The following is a 16,994-nucleotide window of genomic DNA, read 5'->3' as shown; positions in this document are numbered from 1 at the left end:
TGATGTGTGAGACTCGTGATTCTCTGTTTCATTGATGGTAATGATCTGAATTCCTAGAGACCTGGTGATGCGACGAGCCTCCAGGTGGCTGGGGGAATCTCTCCTGCGCTTCCTCATTGGAGAGTATGACTGGCATCTCCTCCGCTCTCTCTCGCGCTTGGACTCTTTCTCCTTCGAACCATACTTCTTATTGTCTGTCTCTCGGGACCTTAAAGGGGAAAGGAAAAGATTTCACGTGTACAGTGCCTTGCGAAAGTATTCGGCCCCCTTGAACTTTTCGACCTTTTGCCACATTTCAGGCTTCAAACATAAAGATATGAAACTGTAATTTTTTGTGACGAATCAACAACATGTGGGACACAATCATGAAGTGGAACGAAATTTATTGGATATGTCAAACTTTTTTAACAAATAAAAAACTGAAAAATTGGGCGTGCAAAATTATTCAGCCCCTTTACTTTCAGTGCAGCAAACTCTCTCCAGAAGTTCAGTGAGGATCTCTGAATGATCCAATGTTGACCTAAATGACTAATGATGATAAATAGAATCCACCTGTGTGTAATCAAGTCTCCGTATAAATGCACCTGCACTGTGATAGTCTCAGAGGTCCGTTTAAAGCGCAGAGAGCATCATGAAGAACAAGGAACACACCAGGCAGGTCCGAGATACTGTTGTGGAGAAGTTTAAAGCCGGATTTGGATACAAAAAGATTTCCCAAGCTTTAAACATCCCAAGGAGCACTGTGCAAGCGATAATATTGAAATGGAAGGAGTATCAGACCACTGCAAATCTACCAAGACCTGGCCGTCCCTCTAAACTTTCAGCTCATACAAGGAGAAGACTGATCAGAGATGCAGCCAAGAGGCCCATGATCACTCTGGATGAACTGCAGAGATCTACAGCTGAGGTGGGAGACTCTGTCCATAGGACAACAATCAGTCGTATACTGCACAAATCTGGCCTTTATGGAAGAGTGGCAAGAAGAAAGCCATTTCTTAAAGATATCCATAAAAAGTGTCGTTTACAGTTTGCCACAAGCCACCTGGGAGACACACCAAACATGTGGAAGAAGGTGCTCTGGTCAGATGAAACCAAAATCGAACTTTTTGGCAACAATGCAAAACGTTATGTTTGGCGTAAAAGCAACACAGCTCATCACCCTGAACACACCATCCCCACTGTCAAACATGGTGGTGGCAGCATCATGGTTTGGGCCTGCTTTTCTTCAGCAGGGACAGGGAAGATGGTTAAAATTGATGGGAAGATGGATGGAGCCAAATACAGGACCATTCTGGAAGAAAACCTGATGGAGTCTGCAAAAGACCTGAGACTGGGACGGAGATTTGTCTTCCAACAAGACAATGATCCAAAACATAAAGCAAAATCTACAATGGAATGGTTCACAAATAAACATATCCAGGTGTTAGAATGGCCAAGTCAAAGTCCAGACCTGAATCCAATCGAGAATCTGTGGAAAGAACTGAAAACTGCTGTTCACAAATGCTCTCCCTCCAACCTCACTGAGCTCGAGCTGTTTTGCAAGGAGGAATGGGCAAAAATTTCAGTCTCTCGATGTGCAAAACTGATAGAGACATACCCCAAGCGACTTACAGCTGTAATCGCAGCAAAAGGTGGGGCTACAAAGTATTAACTTAAGGGGGCTGAATAATTTTGCACGCCCAATTTTTCAGTTTTTTATTTGTTAAAAAAGTTTGAAATATCCAATAAATTTCGTTCCACTTCATGATTGTGTCCCACTTGTTGTTGATTCTTCACAAAAAATTACAGTTTCATATCTTTATGTTTGAAGCCTGAAATGTGGCAAAAGGTCTCAAAGTTCAAGGGGGCCGAATACTTTCGCAAGGCACTGTATATTCTACCAACCACTGACCAGCAACAATCCATATATTACAGATACAGAACTGACAACTCATTATCAACTCTTTCAGCACTGCAGACCTCGATACAGTCTTGAAAAGATACAACTGTAGAGCACTCTGGTAATGTTGAAACAATAACTCCAAGTTACTTTAAGAGTGAATAATAACAGCTACATTTCAACACGCGCTGCAATCCTGATATTGAGGAATCTGGTTCCGTGTACCTGTCTGGGTTATATCGGGAGTAACTTGGGCTCCGACAGGACTGTGAGCTCCAGCTCTCCAAGCTCCTCTTCCGAGATTTTGCAGAGTAGCTGGAAGACCGGGAATAACAACTGAATAAAAGGGAATGGTTAGAAACCAGTTTATTTCAGCAATGTATCTGATAAGCTATCTCAACTTTCTACATCCCAGCAGTAGATTACTTTTAAAGTGAAAACACAGATTTCAAAAGTCAGAGGAACCTGAATCTGAATATTAAATTCATCTGATAATTTAAAAGAAAACTAGTACTTTAGATCCCTTTTCTTTCACCTTTGAAAATGGGGTTGACTGTTGTTTTTAAAACTGTTGAATTCTTTTGCAAGTCCTTCCTAAGGCATTCGATAGATTAATAGCAATGTTATAATTTTAACCAACTAAATTCTTCCCTCAGATTGTGACAGAAGCAAGAGAGGAAGAGAGAGAGAGAGAGAGAGAGAGCGAGAGAGAGAGAGAGAGGGGGAGAGAGAGAGAGAGAGAGAGAGAGAGAGAGAGAGAGAGAGAGAGAGAGAGAGAGAGGGGGGGTACCTTTCCTCTGAAGACAGGGATCTTCTTCTGGAGTAGTCGGGGGAGAGTTTGTGCTCAGGGGAGCGTGAGAAACAGCTGGAGCTTCGAGAATTGCAGCTTCTGCTGCTGCTGTGCGAGTGTGTCCTTGACCGGCCTCTGAGATAGATAGAGCCCCCTTTTGGTGAGGAGGTCCTACGCTTCTCCCCCACTGCCCCTAAACATGGAGAGGAAACCTCTCTGAAACAAAATAGGAAACGTTAACATTCACTGCTGGGAACACTTTGTAACAGTAGTGCTGTGTTAAACAACAGCTTGGCAAACAGACTCACCTTTCAATTTTGCTAGTGACTGGGCTGGCAGAGAGGAGAGGCTGACAGAGGGATGAGTAACTGCTCACGGAATTCCCAGAATCAGAGCCGCTGTCATCATCGTTGGATCGGAGTTTCTCCGGGGACGGTAACTCTACTTGATACACAATGTTTTTCTCTTCGTCGTCCTTTGACCTTGGCAGGCCTGTTTTTGTAGATGGCGGTGAGGATGTATCATTGCCAGAATCATAATCCTGATGACCTTTATGCTGATTGGACACAATGTCATGGTTGCTTTCCTTTTCGGTAAATAAACCAGCTGCAGACCCTGAGTGCTTTATCTGCAAATAGAAACAGAGATGATGTTGCTTTGCTAGAACAGCCAACAAGGACCAGCTTAAGCATCTACCTCTATGATGCACTGTTTATATTCTAAAAAGGCACGTACTCCCTACAGAACACATGGAAAAATTGTACTTCGGGACAGGAAAACTTGGAAAGATTTAGACATCATGCAAATTTGTAGCATGCGAATAATGTAGAAAAAAAATGACGGAAACTTATAAGATAAATAAATAAACCCTAAAAAAACAAAAACAAACAAAAAAATCAAACTTAAACATAAAAAAGAAAGATAAAAGATGTGCATAAAACTGCATACTGCTTAAAATCGAGAGAGAGAGAGAGTGAGAGAGAGAGAGAGAGAGGAACTAAAGAAGAGCCCCAGTAAAAGCGTGGTCTTAAGAGGACATCGAACACACATCACACAATGGGCATTATGTACAAATTAAAAAACCAGCTAACAAATACATATTCCATCACTCTAACTACAAGCCCTCTGAAAGCTACATCTTTTGTGCTTTTTTCCTGTATGAAGAAATTTATTCTCTCCAGCGACCTAAATTAAATCCCTATGTCTGCGGATAGCATGACTTACCAATCAAGAATTCCTCCTTAAGTAGGTAAGGTGTAAGAAAAAGGGAAGAGCGGGCAACATAAGTGCATCATTAGAGTCGTAAATTACAAGAAAAAGACACATACCCTCTCTGCAAAACCCTGGGTTACTGTCAATTGGCATTTTTATTTTTCTTTATTTTTTTCTTTATTTTTTTTTTAGTTCTAATTTTCCTGTTGGGTAAATTTAGAAATCACCATTTAATTTAGCACTGTAGATAAACAGACAAAAAAAAAACCTTTTAAAAGAATCAATATAATGTTGGTGGTGCACTGGTGTGGGAATTGCGTTTACATTCATTTTAAAGCTACAGTAAATTAGATCGCTTTTCAATCGCTTAAAAAGCATTATTATTATTAGATTTAGAATTATTTTTTATTACCAGGCAATCCCATTGAGATTCAAAGCTCTTGTACAAGGGAGACCTGCTTTGCACACTGAAGGGTCTGCTACCCTATGCTTTCCATTTCCATTGAGCAGTGATAGTGTATTGTTATGTGCGTTTAGTTTTAAACCTCTGGGTTCCATTCGGACAGCTGTCTCGCAATATAATCAATTCAGTTTGGTTCAGACTGCCAATAAGTATAAACACTATTAAAATAAATGGTTACCAATTGCACAAAAAAGGTTAGGGTTTAATTCTTTAAACCTGAAACTCCCTATGGTTTGCAGGTACTATTGATCCCACAGTACTTGTTGTCTGTTTGTGTGTAATAAATGTAATGGGTGTTTTGGTCACTGGTTGTATTAATTAAAACAATATAAAAACATGCCTGTGGGGATATTTTCCTTGGTCACATGTAATATTGTAATTTTAGACTGTCATGTTAGTGTTAGAAATTTGTAGATGCACGTTTTCAAAAGTTCAACCTGTTTTTTGGGACAACAGAATGCTAATTGTTGCATCTGTGCCATTTTGGTGATACACATTTAAACTACCCAGTTCTTGGAGGTGAATCACAATTAAAATATTTGAACCATACAATTACACATGAATGCCTGGAAGTGAAACACAATGAAATAACATTTAAAGAAAGTACAACTCCCAGAATCGTGCTCTAGCTACACTGCAGTGCAATCTTCTATTATCTGTCATAGCTGTGTTAGAAACATTATATTTATTTTGATTTAATTTAGAACAATACCCACCTTTCCCCTATTCGCGTGGAATGCATTATTAGAAAGGAAATATAAACAAAATACCAAATTTGGATTGTATGTATCAAAAAAGCAAATGAATGATTTAATCAGTGCTACTTGTCACAGATAGCTTAAATAAATGTTAAATATTATTTCAATTTTATTTACACTTTGACATCAAAGATGGCTGTTGATACATATAGGCAATAGAAGGATTTGCAATGAAGGCAGTGCAGTAGGTCTTGTGAAGTGTAAAGAGTGCTATCGTGAATGTACACAGAGCATGTTCTGTACATCCTCTTAATGTTACAATTCATACGGAGACACTTTCAGGTGTATTAACTAAATGCACTTACACTATGGTTACCCTTTACTAATATTTATGACATCCATTTAGCACACAATTATGCGACTGGGGATAAAAGATGGAACTCCCTACCTTTACAACATGTATTTAACAAAGTGATTTTCACCATCATATGCTTTTGTGGTGAGAAAACTTACTGTATTACATAATGTAACAAAAGTACATTGTAGCCCATTGTAGTTAATGTATCTATATTCTGAAAGTGTAGCTCAGTATTTTGTGGCACATAAAGCTATAATCGTCCAAAAAGCTATAATTCAGTGGTTAAAGAAAAGGGCTTCCCGGCCACTGAGCAAGTCACTTAACCTCCTTGTGCTCCATCCTTCAGATGAGACGTAAAACCGAGGTCCTATTGCAAGTGACTCTGCAGCAGCAGTTGTGAGGCATAGTTCACCCTCTAGTCTCTGTAAGTCGCTTTGGATAAAAGCGTCTGCCAAATGATTAATTAATAATAATAATAATAATAATAATAATAATAAAAATAATAATAATAATAATAATAATAATAATAATGTGTCTAATCTTTGGTGCACACATACTGTTACTTAATATTACTCCTCAAAAGCAAAAAGAATGTCGTTTCTTAATTTCAAAAAATGAGCAGGTTTTTAATGAAATATTTGTTCTTTTTGATAAGTGGTATGAAAATAAATAAAATAAATTCTGTTCCACACCAAGAGTGCCCAAAACAGTGGTTCACTGGACAAGACCTGTTTGAAAGGTAAAGAAGGACCTTTCTGACATGAAGGCCACCGCACACAACCTCTTTATTTAGTAACTATTGAAAATGACATGGCTGGCCACGAGAAAATAGAGATGAGGAATTCAATTCATTTCAAAAAATATCTATTGATTCCATTATCATTTTTATAATGTTTTAAAATTATTGTGTTGATACATCCAAATCCAAGGTCATTTCAAACAGTGTTCAGCCTCATACTTTCAATGTCTGAAAGTATATCAGCTATGAATTCAAAACAAAGAAAGAGGTCAAACACAGAGTTGGTCTAGTTTCTTACTTCAGCATATCTAATTCAATAATCGCACTACATGAACACTGTACGATAAAGACGTGTTGTCATAACAACCCACTATGCTGTTCTCCACACGTGTCGATCATGCGTTATTTATTTAAGCAGTATAAGCAGGGTATAAATGTCATTTTGCTTCATCAAAGGAAGACATTTCTATGTGTGTACCCACATAGGATGTGCAAATGAACCAGCACAACGTGGCTGTAAGATCCCTAGACTAAGACTAATGTTGTTTTATCAACGATTCTGTAGATAGAAACACATTAAACTGAATTAGCTTTACAAGGAGGTTTGGCAGACTGCCTCTCTCGTTACTTTGTATAGTTTTAGATGCAGGAATGCATCAGACTGCATGCATGCAGCTTGCAGCACTGTAGCATGGTGCAGCTAACCAGACTGAACTATTGTGGTTTACCTAGTGGAGCCACCACTCTGCAAGGATCATTCAACGATTTCCAGGCTTTACAACAAGACAGTGGATTATCAATGACATTCTAGAATCCCTGCAGAAATGTAACTGAACTCCAGACTGTGAACCTGCTCGCCACTCCAGACTGCACTGTGCAGCGGGGTATAGCTGTGGGGTGAGTCAGGAACCAACTGAGAGACAGACAACAAAGGAAGAGCTACAAACTGTGAACCTGCTCACCACTCCAGACTGCACTGTGCAGCGGGGTATAGCTGTGGGGTGAGTCAGGAACCAACTGAGAGACAGACAACAAAGGAAGAGCTACAAACTGTGAACCTGCTCACCACTCCAGACTGCACTGTGCAGCGGGGTATAGCTGTGGGGTGAGTCAGAAACCAACTGAGAGACAGACAACAAAGGGAGAGCTACATCTCCTGAAGCTTTCATTTAGTAATCTAGGCCCAGCAATGGCATTTTAGAGAGAGGCTTTGTTTTTCTGATTAGCAATATATTTCCATTAATATCTACTGCCCTGACGCTGAACACTATGGGTTCCTAATGAGAGCACTGATTGTTGTATCTGCAAGGGTAGTGATTGTAAATGTTCCTTTTTTAACAATAGTTTCATCATTTGTGCCTTTTGCGGGGCAATCTTCATCTATCCGTTAGAAATGTGTTTTTACTGCAATATATCTCATTGTTTCCTTAATGATGCCATTTATAAACAGAAAGAAATAGAACTTCGATTTCACTTTAAATAAATGAAGAAACAAGGCAATCAGGGACCAGGTGAGATAGGACGTGAAATATATTGTGATACTGAATTGTTTTCTGTTTTGTTTTGCAGCAAGCAAACACACAATATTAAGCCAAGAATAGAGAACATTTACAAACCACTGTTGTTCAGGATTAATACTGAATTGCGTTCCCTCCTTACAATTAACAACCAAGCAAGCAAGATGGGCTGAATGGCCTCCTCTCATTTGTAAACTTTCTTATGTTCTTATGTTCTTCTTAATTGTTTTGGGAACTATGGGTTTTTGTTTTGTTTTGTCAGTGCCAGTAGAAGTTAGTTAAATTGTAGTTTGTGACCACTGCTGAGCTATTTCTGTCATTCTTTATTTAAATTACTTAAATATGCACTGTTCAAATGGATTCTTCTGTGACCATATGGCCAAAGATTTTCTGATTTTCCAAATACAAATTGAAAGAATGGTGAGCTGATCTCTATATGGCGCTAGTAAAGTTGTGTATTTAGCCTTTTGTTGCCCTTAAATAACAAGTACTGCTGTTGAATTATACACACATTCTGCATCCCTTATTTCTGAGTGATTATCGGCCCAGACCACAGAAAGGTTGGCATTATTTCATAGGGCTGTTCCATTGTAAAGTGCCCTCGGTATGGAGTGCATGCTGTCTTTCTGTGTTAATAAACACCCTTTCATTCTTTTGATAATGTAGCCATTAATAAGTAATATAATTATAAACCAACTTTGTTTTACATGGCCTTGATAGAGTTATACAATCTTCATCATGGCAGGAGGGACCTATTGATAATGTGAGTGAAACTTACAATTGTGTCGGATGAGATGGAGCAGTGATTCAGAGGGGCTTTGCACCCGGGCATGTCTGACCGCACCCATGTTGAGCCGCCCTGTTCCACAGAGTTGGGCAGGTTTCCACTGGAGGTGTGGCGCCTTGCTGGGCTTCGCAGGCTTCCTGCTTCTGGAGACCTTCGTCTGTGTCTTAAACCAGAAGCAAAACAGGAATGTTGAGCCATTAAAAAAAAAAATGCAAAGAAAATGTGTAGATACATGCACTACAACACCTTCAATTCCATTCACCATGAAATCGGTGACATGCTTGATAAAAAAGAATATATATGAATTCCTCTTACCTGCTGTTGCTGCTTGAGGAATGCCTGGTGGAACTCCCGGATTCAGAGTGCCGGCAGCGGTGCCTCCTTCGGGAATGACTCCGAGACCTGACGGGAATACGGGATGGAGGAATAATTATTCACAGACACACAGAGCAGCAGTGATAGCCTCTGGCTCAAAAGATTTCTGATCAGAACTTGTGCCATGTGTAGCATGTCTACCAACTTCATTCTACCAACGTCATGTCTAGCAACTTCATTTATTCTTCTGTAGCCTTCAATAATAGAGTTCCAAAATATATACTGTATGATTTGTAATGCACGTTCAAAATAAGTTATATTTACAATTAGTAATTGGATATGGCTCTGGTATGTATATGGGCACATCCTACAGTCGAGTCTGCATCAGAGCCCCTATATAGAAGGGTCTATTGTGATATGCATATATACAGAACTGTGCGTTTCCCATGTTCAATTACCTGTATATAAAAGTGATGTTTAAAACTACCACGTTTACGTCCCCTGAGTGGTCATTATAAGCACTTTTACACATTTTAAGCCTGATAACATTTTGTTCATCAAAAGTTTAACAAAGACAATTTAGTGCTGTATCACTGCATCAGGTCTAACACAGTGTCCTAATTAGCATTCCCTAAAATAATGAAACAGCCCAAGTGTACAGTATTGGAATACATTTCACCAGGGACAGTGTATGCTCATCACACAACCTTCCCCGCTGGCCATGAGCCAAACGAGACTCCACTTGAAAATTATATTTTGGATCCAGGGGAATGGAGGTTGTAATTGTTAAATATGAAATACCTGTATGCTCTCTGCATTAGTTAAACTGCCCAAAGCATCACCTTTACCAAAGAAATAAGAGTGCTTTACTGATGGTTTGTCCCGAACCCAACTGCAATCTGATGAACAGCAAATAAAATAACTGAAAATGACCTGGACTACAAAGAACAGACTTTGATTTCTAGTGTGGTCAGTCCTTTGCTTTTTTATTGAGCATCATCTTTTATTAACTCTGCACTGTTATGTAGACCTCACAGAGCAGTGTGAGCGAAGGAACAGTGCTTTTGAAGCAAAGGCAGCGCTGTTGAGAGCTGTATATTGAGGGTCATTTGTGTTCAGCCTTTGATTCCCTACAATATAAATACAATTCAATTACTGGCATGGTAGGACCTACCTTTTCCTGTGCTTTCTCTCAACTTTTCTTTTACTTTTTGGGGTTGAAGAACTAAATGGAAAAAAAAACAATATCAAGGTTTTGAACGCAAGCTCTCTGAATACATTTTGAACATAAATCTACATATCACTGTGATTTAAAGTAAAATATTTACTCCACAAGTACTGACCTATGTCTTCTCTTTTCTGATGCAGACCTGCAGTAAAACAAAATAATAAAAGTTAATAAAAGTGTGCATTTGTACTCGAAACAGCAGCTTTCTGTCTCTGGGTCTGCTTCCTGCCAGTAACCAGCCTTGGCCACAATGCTACCCTTTCACAGCTACCCTTTCACAGTAGATACATTGCTTCAGAAAAAATGTGCTTTTTGGAGGTTATTGCATTTTCACTTTTTAAAGTTTTCAATTACAAAGCTGTCTTAAAGATAATAAAATAAATGTGGTTTTGTTTGGACCATATGCTTTTAATACAACATTAATATAGAGATCAACTCTGTACAGTCACTAGCATGTGGATACCACAGTAAGAAAAATACCTATTTCTTTTTCTTTTCCTTGAGCTCTTCTTTTTCTTCTTTCTTACGGGAGATGGGCTGTATGAAGGAGACCTATTGAAAAGCAGTAAAGATATAATGAGGCACTCCAGACATGCATTTATTATTTACCAAATTGTAGGTGATGAGATGCTTACAATGACACAACCCTCTGGTCAAGAGTCGAGAGCCCTAACCACTACTCCACACTGCTGCCCACAACCCGCTCCACATGTTGACCAGGGTTCTCTTTCCTTTAAAATACCTCAAGATCGGGCTGAATAGAGCCCCTGCTGAGCTTTCTGCAAGCCACATGAAAGGATATCCAGGACTTGTTATTAGTTTGAAAGTGAGCCAGTCCACTGACCTCCTTCTTCTCTTGCGGTCAGACTTCTTCTTCTTCTTCTTCTTCTTCTTCTTCTTCTTCCCCTTGGGTGCAGGTGGAGGGGAGAGATCCTCATCAAAGGATAGGCTGCACAGAGACATATACAGAGATTGTTTTGTTTTAGTTTTCATTATTTATGCCATATCCAAATGCAGAGCAGTGCACATTTGCTACAGTTTCCCTAACATGGAACACAAATTCTTGTTAGTATTAATATATCTAAACACCAGGTGCACCCAAGAGCCCTAGCATGAAGCATGGCCAGCGCAGTCTTAGTTAATGTAGCCACTAAACCAAAACCCAATATCCCAGCTTTAAAAACAACAACAGCTCTTATCTGGAGGAACTTTCTCAAGACTGGATTAACTGCAATACAGCATCTCTACCTCCTTCTCTCTAAAGCTTTCACAGCGCTATGGACTCTGGGTTTTTAAAGAGCAAGCAGTGCACTAATTCCTTTGTACTTCACAGCTATAATTATTACTTCACCATTGCAGCACCAGTGCAGTGGAATCGAAGCTCTATTAATACTCCACCATTGCAGCAACAGTGCAGTGGAATCGAAGCTCTATTAATACTCCACCATTGCAGCACCGGTGCAGTGGAATCGAAGCTCTATTAATACTCCACCATCGCAGCACCAGTGCAGTGGAATCGAAGCTCTATTCATACTCCACCATCACAGCACCAGTGCAGTGGAATCGAAGCTCTATTCATACTCCACCATCACAGCAACAGTGCAGTGGAATCAAAGCTCTATTAATACTCCACCATTGCAGCAACAGTACAGTGGAATCGAAGCTCTATTAATACTCCACCATCGCAGCACCAGTGCAGTGGAATCGAAGCTCTATTAATACTCCACCATCGCAGCACCAGTGCAGTGGAATCAAAGCTCAATTAATACTCCACCATTGCAGCAACAGTACAGTGGAATCGAAGCTCTATTAATACTCCACCATCGCAGCACCAGTGCAGTGGAATCGAAGCTCTATTAATACTTTACCATTGCAGCACCAGTGCAGTGGAATCAAAGCTCTATTAATACTCCACCATCGCAGCAACAGTGCAGTGGAATTGAAGCTCTATTCATACTCTACCATCGCAGCACCAGTGCAGTGGAATCAAAGCTCTATTAATACTCCACCATTGCAGCAACAGTACAGTGGAATCGAAGCTCTATTAATACTTTACCATTGCAGCACCAGTACAGTGGAATCGAAGCTCTATTAATACTCCACCATCGCAGCAACAGTGCAGTGGAATTGAAGCTCTATTCATACTCTACCATCGCAGCACCAGTGCAGTGGAATCGAAGCTCTATTAATACTCCACCATCGCAGCACCAGTGCAGTGGAATCGAAGCTCTATTAATACTTTACCATTGCAGCACCAGTGCAGTGGAATCAAAGCTCTATTAATACTCCACCATCGCAGCAACAGTGCAGTGGAATTGAAGCTCTATTCATACTCTACCATCGCAGCACCAGTGCAGTGGAATCAAAGCTCTATTAATACTCCACCATCGCAGCAACAGTGCAGTGGAATTGAAGCTCTATTCATACTCTACCATCGCAGCACCAGTGCAGTGGAATCAAAGCTCTATTAATACTCCACCATTGCAGCAACAGTGCAGTGGAATTGAAGCTCTATTCATACTCTACCATCGCAGCACCAGTGCAGTGGAATCGAAGCTCTATTAATACTTTACCATCGCAACACCAGTGCAGTGGAATTGAAGCAGAAACACTTCAAAGTTTTTCTTATTAAAATGCAGGTTGAGTGTGTTTAGCACTAATATGTTAATTTTGATCCATATATTTAAATGTGTCTCTTGTCAAATCCCATCTGTTCCACTGTAGATACAATCTCTAAAGGTCCACTTCATTTGCACAGTGGGTGCTTGGTGCCAATGGAGCCCTTTGAAGCAGCTCAGCCTTTATTAATGTGGCCTTTCAGGTGGTGAGATCTGCAATAACAGGTCTTGATCAGCAATCCATTTGGACAGCATCACTCGGGTAATAATGAGGCTGAAAATGAGTTTATCATGAAAACCGGGGGGCGTTTTGAAAATATTAAATTAAATGGCTTGAATTAGATACGAGTTGCTGAGCATGTATGTAGAGACTTGTGCAGTAAATATTGTATATTAAAAAACAAGGAGACATTCAGAATTTCTGTGCTAAATTTTTACAAACTGGCCAGTCAGTATGGAAGCGTAAACTATAAGTCAATGTACAAAATGATATTTTACTACCTAGTATTAATTTGAATCATCTAACAACACAATTCATGTTTGTTTATGTTTGTGTTCCAGTCTCCAGTTTTGTTTGTCAAGAAGTAACTGGAACCATTAACTGCATTAGAATTGGTTTTCATCTTTTCCAAAATGAAAGTAAAATGCAGCTACCTAGTACCCTACTTCATCAAGCCTGTGTGCTGGGTTAATTAAGTAGTAAAATGCAGCTACCTAGCACCCTACTTCATCAAGCCTGTGTGCTGGGTTAATTAAGTAGTAAAATGCAGCTGCATAGCACCCTACTTCATCAAGCCTGGGTGCTGGGTTAATTAAGTAGTAAAATGCAGCTGCATAGCACCCAACTTCATCAGGCCTGGGTGCTGGGTCATTAAGTAGGTTTTTTCCCTTCAGCAGGATTCGAATGAGTAATCCTTTCACTATGAGGCAGGCAAAGTGAATGCAGGGATACGCTTAGGAGATGCATACTGATTGACTGGGTTCCCTTCATTGTGTTTCGGGGCTGTGTAATCCCAATGGGAGTCACTCACCTAGGTGACCTGTGGTGGCTGCGGTGCTCGCTTTCCCTTGCCTTGATACATCCATTCCTGTCTGAGGTCTGCTCTGTCATGACTGCAGGCTTTCCTTCATCTGCTTCTGAAGCTTGACAGTTTGATGTGTCGCTGCTAGAGAAAGATAAAGGGGAAATTTAGATGCTTCGCCAGCTAGAACGGTCGTTAAAATCAAATACAGTAATGGTTCCTGTCTTGCAATAGGAGGCTTATCGGTTCTAGATTCTAGATTCAGATCTTCCCAGTGCAAGTATCATCATTTCACTGTTCCATAATTCACAAATCTGGTTAATTTATGGTTAGGCCACAGTAGCAATACAGTGTGCATATACATACACTGGGAAGCCTGCAGTAACAATACAGTGTGCATATACATACACTGGGCAGCCTGCAGTAACAATACAGTGTGCATAGACATACACTGGGCAGCCTGCAGTAACAATACAGTGTGCATAGACATACACTGGGCAGCCTGCAGTAACAATACAGTGTGCATAGACATACACTGGGCAGCCTGCAGTAACAATACAGTGTGCATAGACATACACTGGGCAGGCTGCAGTAACAATACAGTGTGCATAGACATACACTTGGCAGCCTGCAGTAACACTCTTTTTGGGCTATTCTGAACAAGCATGATTTAATTATATCTACTAATGATTGTATTGCCTTTATATTCAAATTTCATTGCCAGCAGCTGCTGGAGACAATATGATTACTGACTCACGTATTAAGCAAATTGAAGTGAAGCAGCAAATCCAACACAAAACGAAAACACAAACCATGAAGAAAAAATCCACTCTAGCTCATAGAGTCAGACAGAACAGCATGTCTGTCTCTAGCAATGCAGAACCTAATCCACCATAAGTAATAGCAGCTTATTATGACAATATTGCTGGACTAACAGATAAACAACAGAATTTCCACACCACCACCAGCAAACCAAACCAGCCTCTCTAACCAGAGTCTTGAGATTGTAGCTAATGTACTGGCATGATCTTCAAACACAGAGGTACATCTACAATGAGCATTTCAGAGCAGCCTGACCACTGCATGTGAAGGTCAGAAAACAGCAGTGAGATGCTCTATATCATTGACCATGCAGGTGAACAGGTGCGTAGACCCACACAGGAGCATCTCAGCATGCTGAAATACTACTCTCTATGCAATAAAACATTACTGGAACACCCATGTTAGCTTCTGAATCAGTACCACACACTGGGATAGTTCTGTATCTCTGCCAGTACCACAAACTGGGATATTTCTGTATCTCTGTCAGTACCACACGATGGGATATTTCTGTATCTCTGCCATCTCTTATATTATGCGCCCCGCTCCTCTCACTGCGTGTCATGCCTTTCACGTACTTTATTCCAGACCCCAATAAAATCTGAAGCCTACCAATGTCGGCATTCAAATGAGCTGTCAGTTTAAAAGCTCCCCTTCACATGCTTCAGTTGCCCTGACATTCTGAGCCTCATTTTCACATCTCAAGGTTGTGAGACACTGAGGGGAGGCTTTAACAAAGGGAGTTTAATAATAAAACAGAGAGGAAGAAGGGATCACGTACAAGAAAATAATGCTATTAACTTAAAAGCCCTTCATAAACCCATGCATCGGGAAAATATTGGGACCGGCTTGTCTCAGTGCTTTTAGATGAAGACAGAAAGTCAATCTGACCAATAGTTACACATCACTTTGCAACAGCAACAGACTGAATCACATAATAATATATAATATGATATCTTTATTATTATATAGCGCCTTTCATAGTGGACCACCATCACAAAACGCTTTATAGAGGTAGGCTATGAATTATATGGAGCGTCACTTACAATAGGATGTTGATTTAACATCTCATCCACAGGATGGAGCACAAGAAGGTTAAGTGTCTTGCTCAGGATCACACATTGAGTCAGTCAATGGCAGTGGTGGGATTTGAAGCAGTGACCTTCAAGCCCTGGACTTTAACCACTGGACCGCACACCTCCTGGGTTCCAGTGCACGGCTCCTCTATTCATTGCCTCAATGCATCATTTCTAAACATTCTATTTTTTCTTGGTGTAGGTATGGAACACATGGGAATATGATTTAATAGGTTTTTAAATTATAATCTGGAAATAAAGTCAGCAAATGCATATGCAATATTAAAAATGAGATAAGAACATCCTGGCATAAATCATTTGTTACATGATTGTTAATCCTTGAAAGAACCTTATATGAAAACAATACTATAGTATACTGTAGTTCTGCACTAAACCATGTGATCTATAGAAACAGTACTGATCTGGGCCGCCGCACACTGCATGGGAACTTTCTTTTTTTTTTGACACCCAAGTTCACCCCGAGCAACTTCAAAGAACGCAGTTCATTCAGAATTCACTTAGATCTAAAAACATAAATCATGTCTCATAGATACATTTCAAAGAAGCGATCATTTTGTACTGAAGTCAGCATTGGGCTATTTCTTAAATTGAGAAATCCAGCTGTCAAACTAAAAGTAGAACAGAAATCCCAGAAACATGAGCCAGCTTTAGAAACTAAAAGAAAATATACTAGCGGTACATGGTATGGCTGGTTCAAGTCAGTATTCTGTATGGCTTTACATGGGGCTGCATGACTTGCTATTATTATCAAGCATGTCTCTTTCAGATTGCACAGGTTTTACCTGTCATTTCCACTAGGGTTGGCACCTGCACAAACTTTCTTGAAAACAAGAGGCATTAAAAGTATTTGACAACCATCAATCTCTTCCACTTGAAATGCAGGACAGGGCTTTTTCAGTGACAAATGGAACTTTTCTAACAGTCATCTTTAGTACTGCTGTGTTTGTTTAGTAGCTCAGGACAAGCACTGACATTTCAAAACTTTTGTCCATAGCTGTACATAGAGAGTTTCTGCAATGCATTTCAAAACCAGATGACACCCAATCATCTCTTTAGTTTGTTCCATCCTGAAACATCTTCCATGTTCTGCATGTTGCAACTCTGGTATTTTCCAACAGGTACTCATTAACCGTGGTGACTAATGACATTTAAATCAGCTCTCTGCAGGAAGAGGAATCACTTTGAAATAACTGTGGAAATATTAAGCAAATGGGTGAGCATACAGTATGCAAAGATACTTATATGATGAATGGGCAATGCAGCCCTTGTCTGCAAACTCCCAGAGGAAATCTACTATCAATTAACTCCATTTACCAAATAAGGAAACCACACCAGCTCTACATCTGGATGACTTTGTTGTTGGTATTTAGCATTCTCTGCTTGTAACAGCCTTGAAAGGTGTATCAAATTGGCTCATACATTTCATCTCTTCTGCTCTACTTTTAAGGCTTA

General features: G+C 39.9%; 1 protein-coding gene across 2 annotated transcripts in view; it reads right to left on the bottom strand.

The window, feature by feature from the left end:
- LOC117428082 (serine/arginine repetitive matrix protein 4-like) overlaps positions 1-16,994 on the bottom strand; it is a 47,173-nt gene that overhangs the window by 4,440 nt on the left and 25,739 nt on the right. Inside the window, exons 2-12 of one of the 2 annotated variants that reach the window (XM_059032708.1) lie at positions 13,636-13,770; positions 10,831-10,935; positions 10,467-10,538; positions 10,102-10,128; positions 9,933-9,983; positions 8,759-8,845; positions 8,435-8,606; positions 2,978-3,297; positions 2,670-2,885; positions 2,105-2,194; positions 62-208 (exon numbers count right to left, since the gene is read on the bottom strand). In XM_059032708.1, coding sequence (XP_058888691.1) covers positions 62-208; positions 2,105-2,194; positions 2,670-2,885; positions 2,978-3,297; positions 8,435-8,606; positions 8,759-8,845; positions 9,933-9,983; positions 10,102-10,128; positions 10,467-10,538; positions 10,831-10,935; positions 13,636-13,770 — 1,422 coding nt within the window. Of the gene's footprint in view, positions 1-61; positions 209-2,104; positions 2,216-2,669; positions 2,886-2,977; positions 3,298-8,434; positions 8,607-8,758; positions 8,846-9,932; positions 9,984-10,101; positions 10,129-10,466; positions 10,539-10,830; positions 10,936-13,635; positions 13,771-16,994 lie in introns of both variants that reach the window. The other variant, XM_059032707.1, reaches the window with a different exon arrangement.

Source organism: Acipenser ruthenus, chromosome 11 (genome assembly GCF_902713425.1).
Source record: "Acipenser ruthenus chromosome 11, fAciRut3.2 maternal haplotype, whole genome shotgun sequence".
Taxonomy (NCBI): domain Eukaryota; kingdom Metazoa; phylum Chordata; class Actinopteri; order Acipenseriformes; family Acipenseridae; genus Acipenser; species Acipenser ruthenus.
The sequence above is the reverse complement of the archived record's forward strand: the minus strand, read 5'-3'. Positions and strand labels throughout refer to the sequence as shown.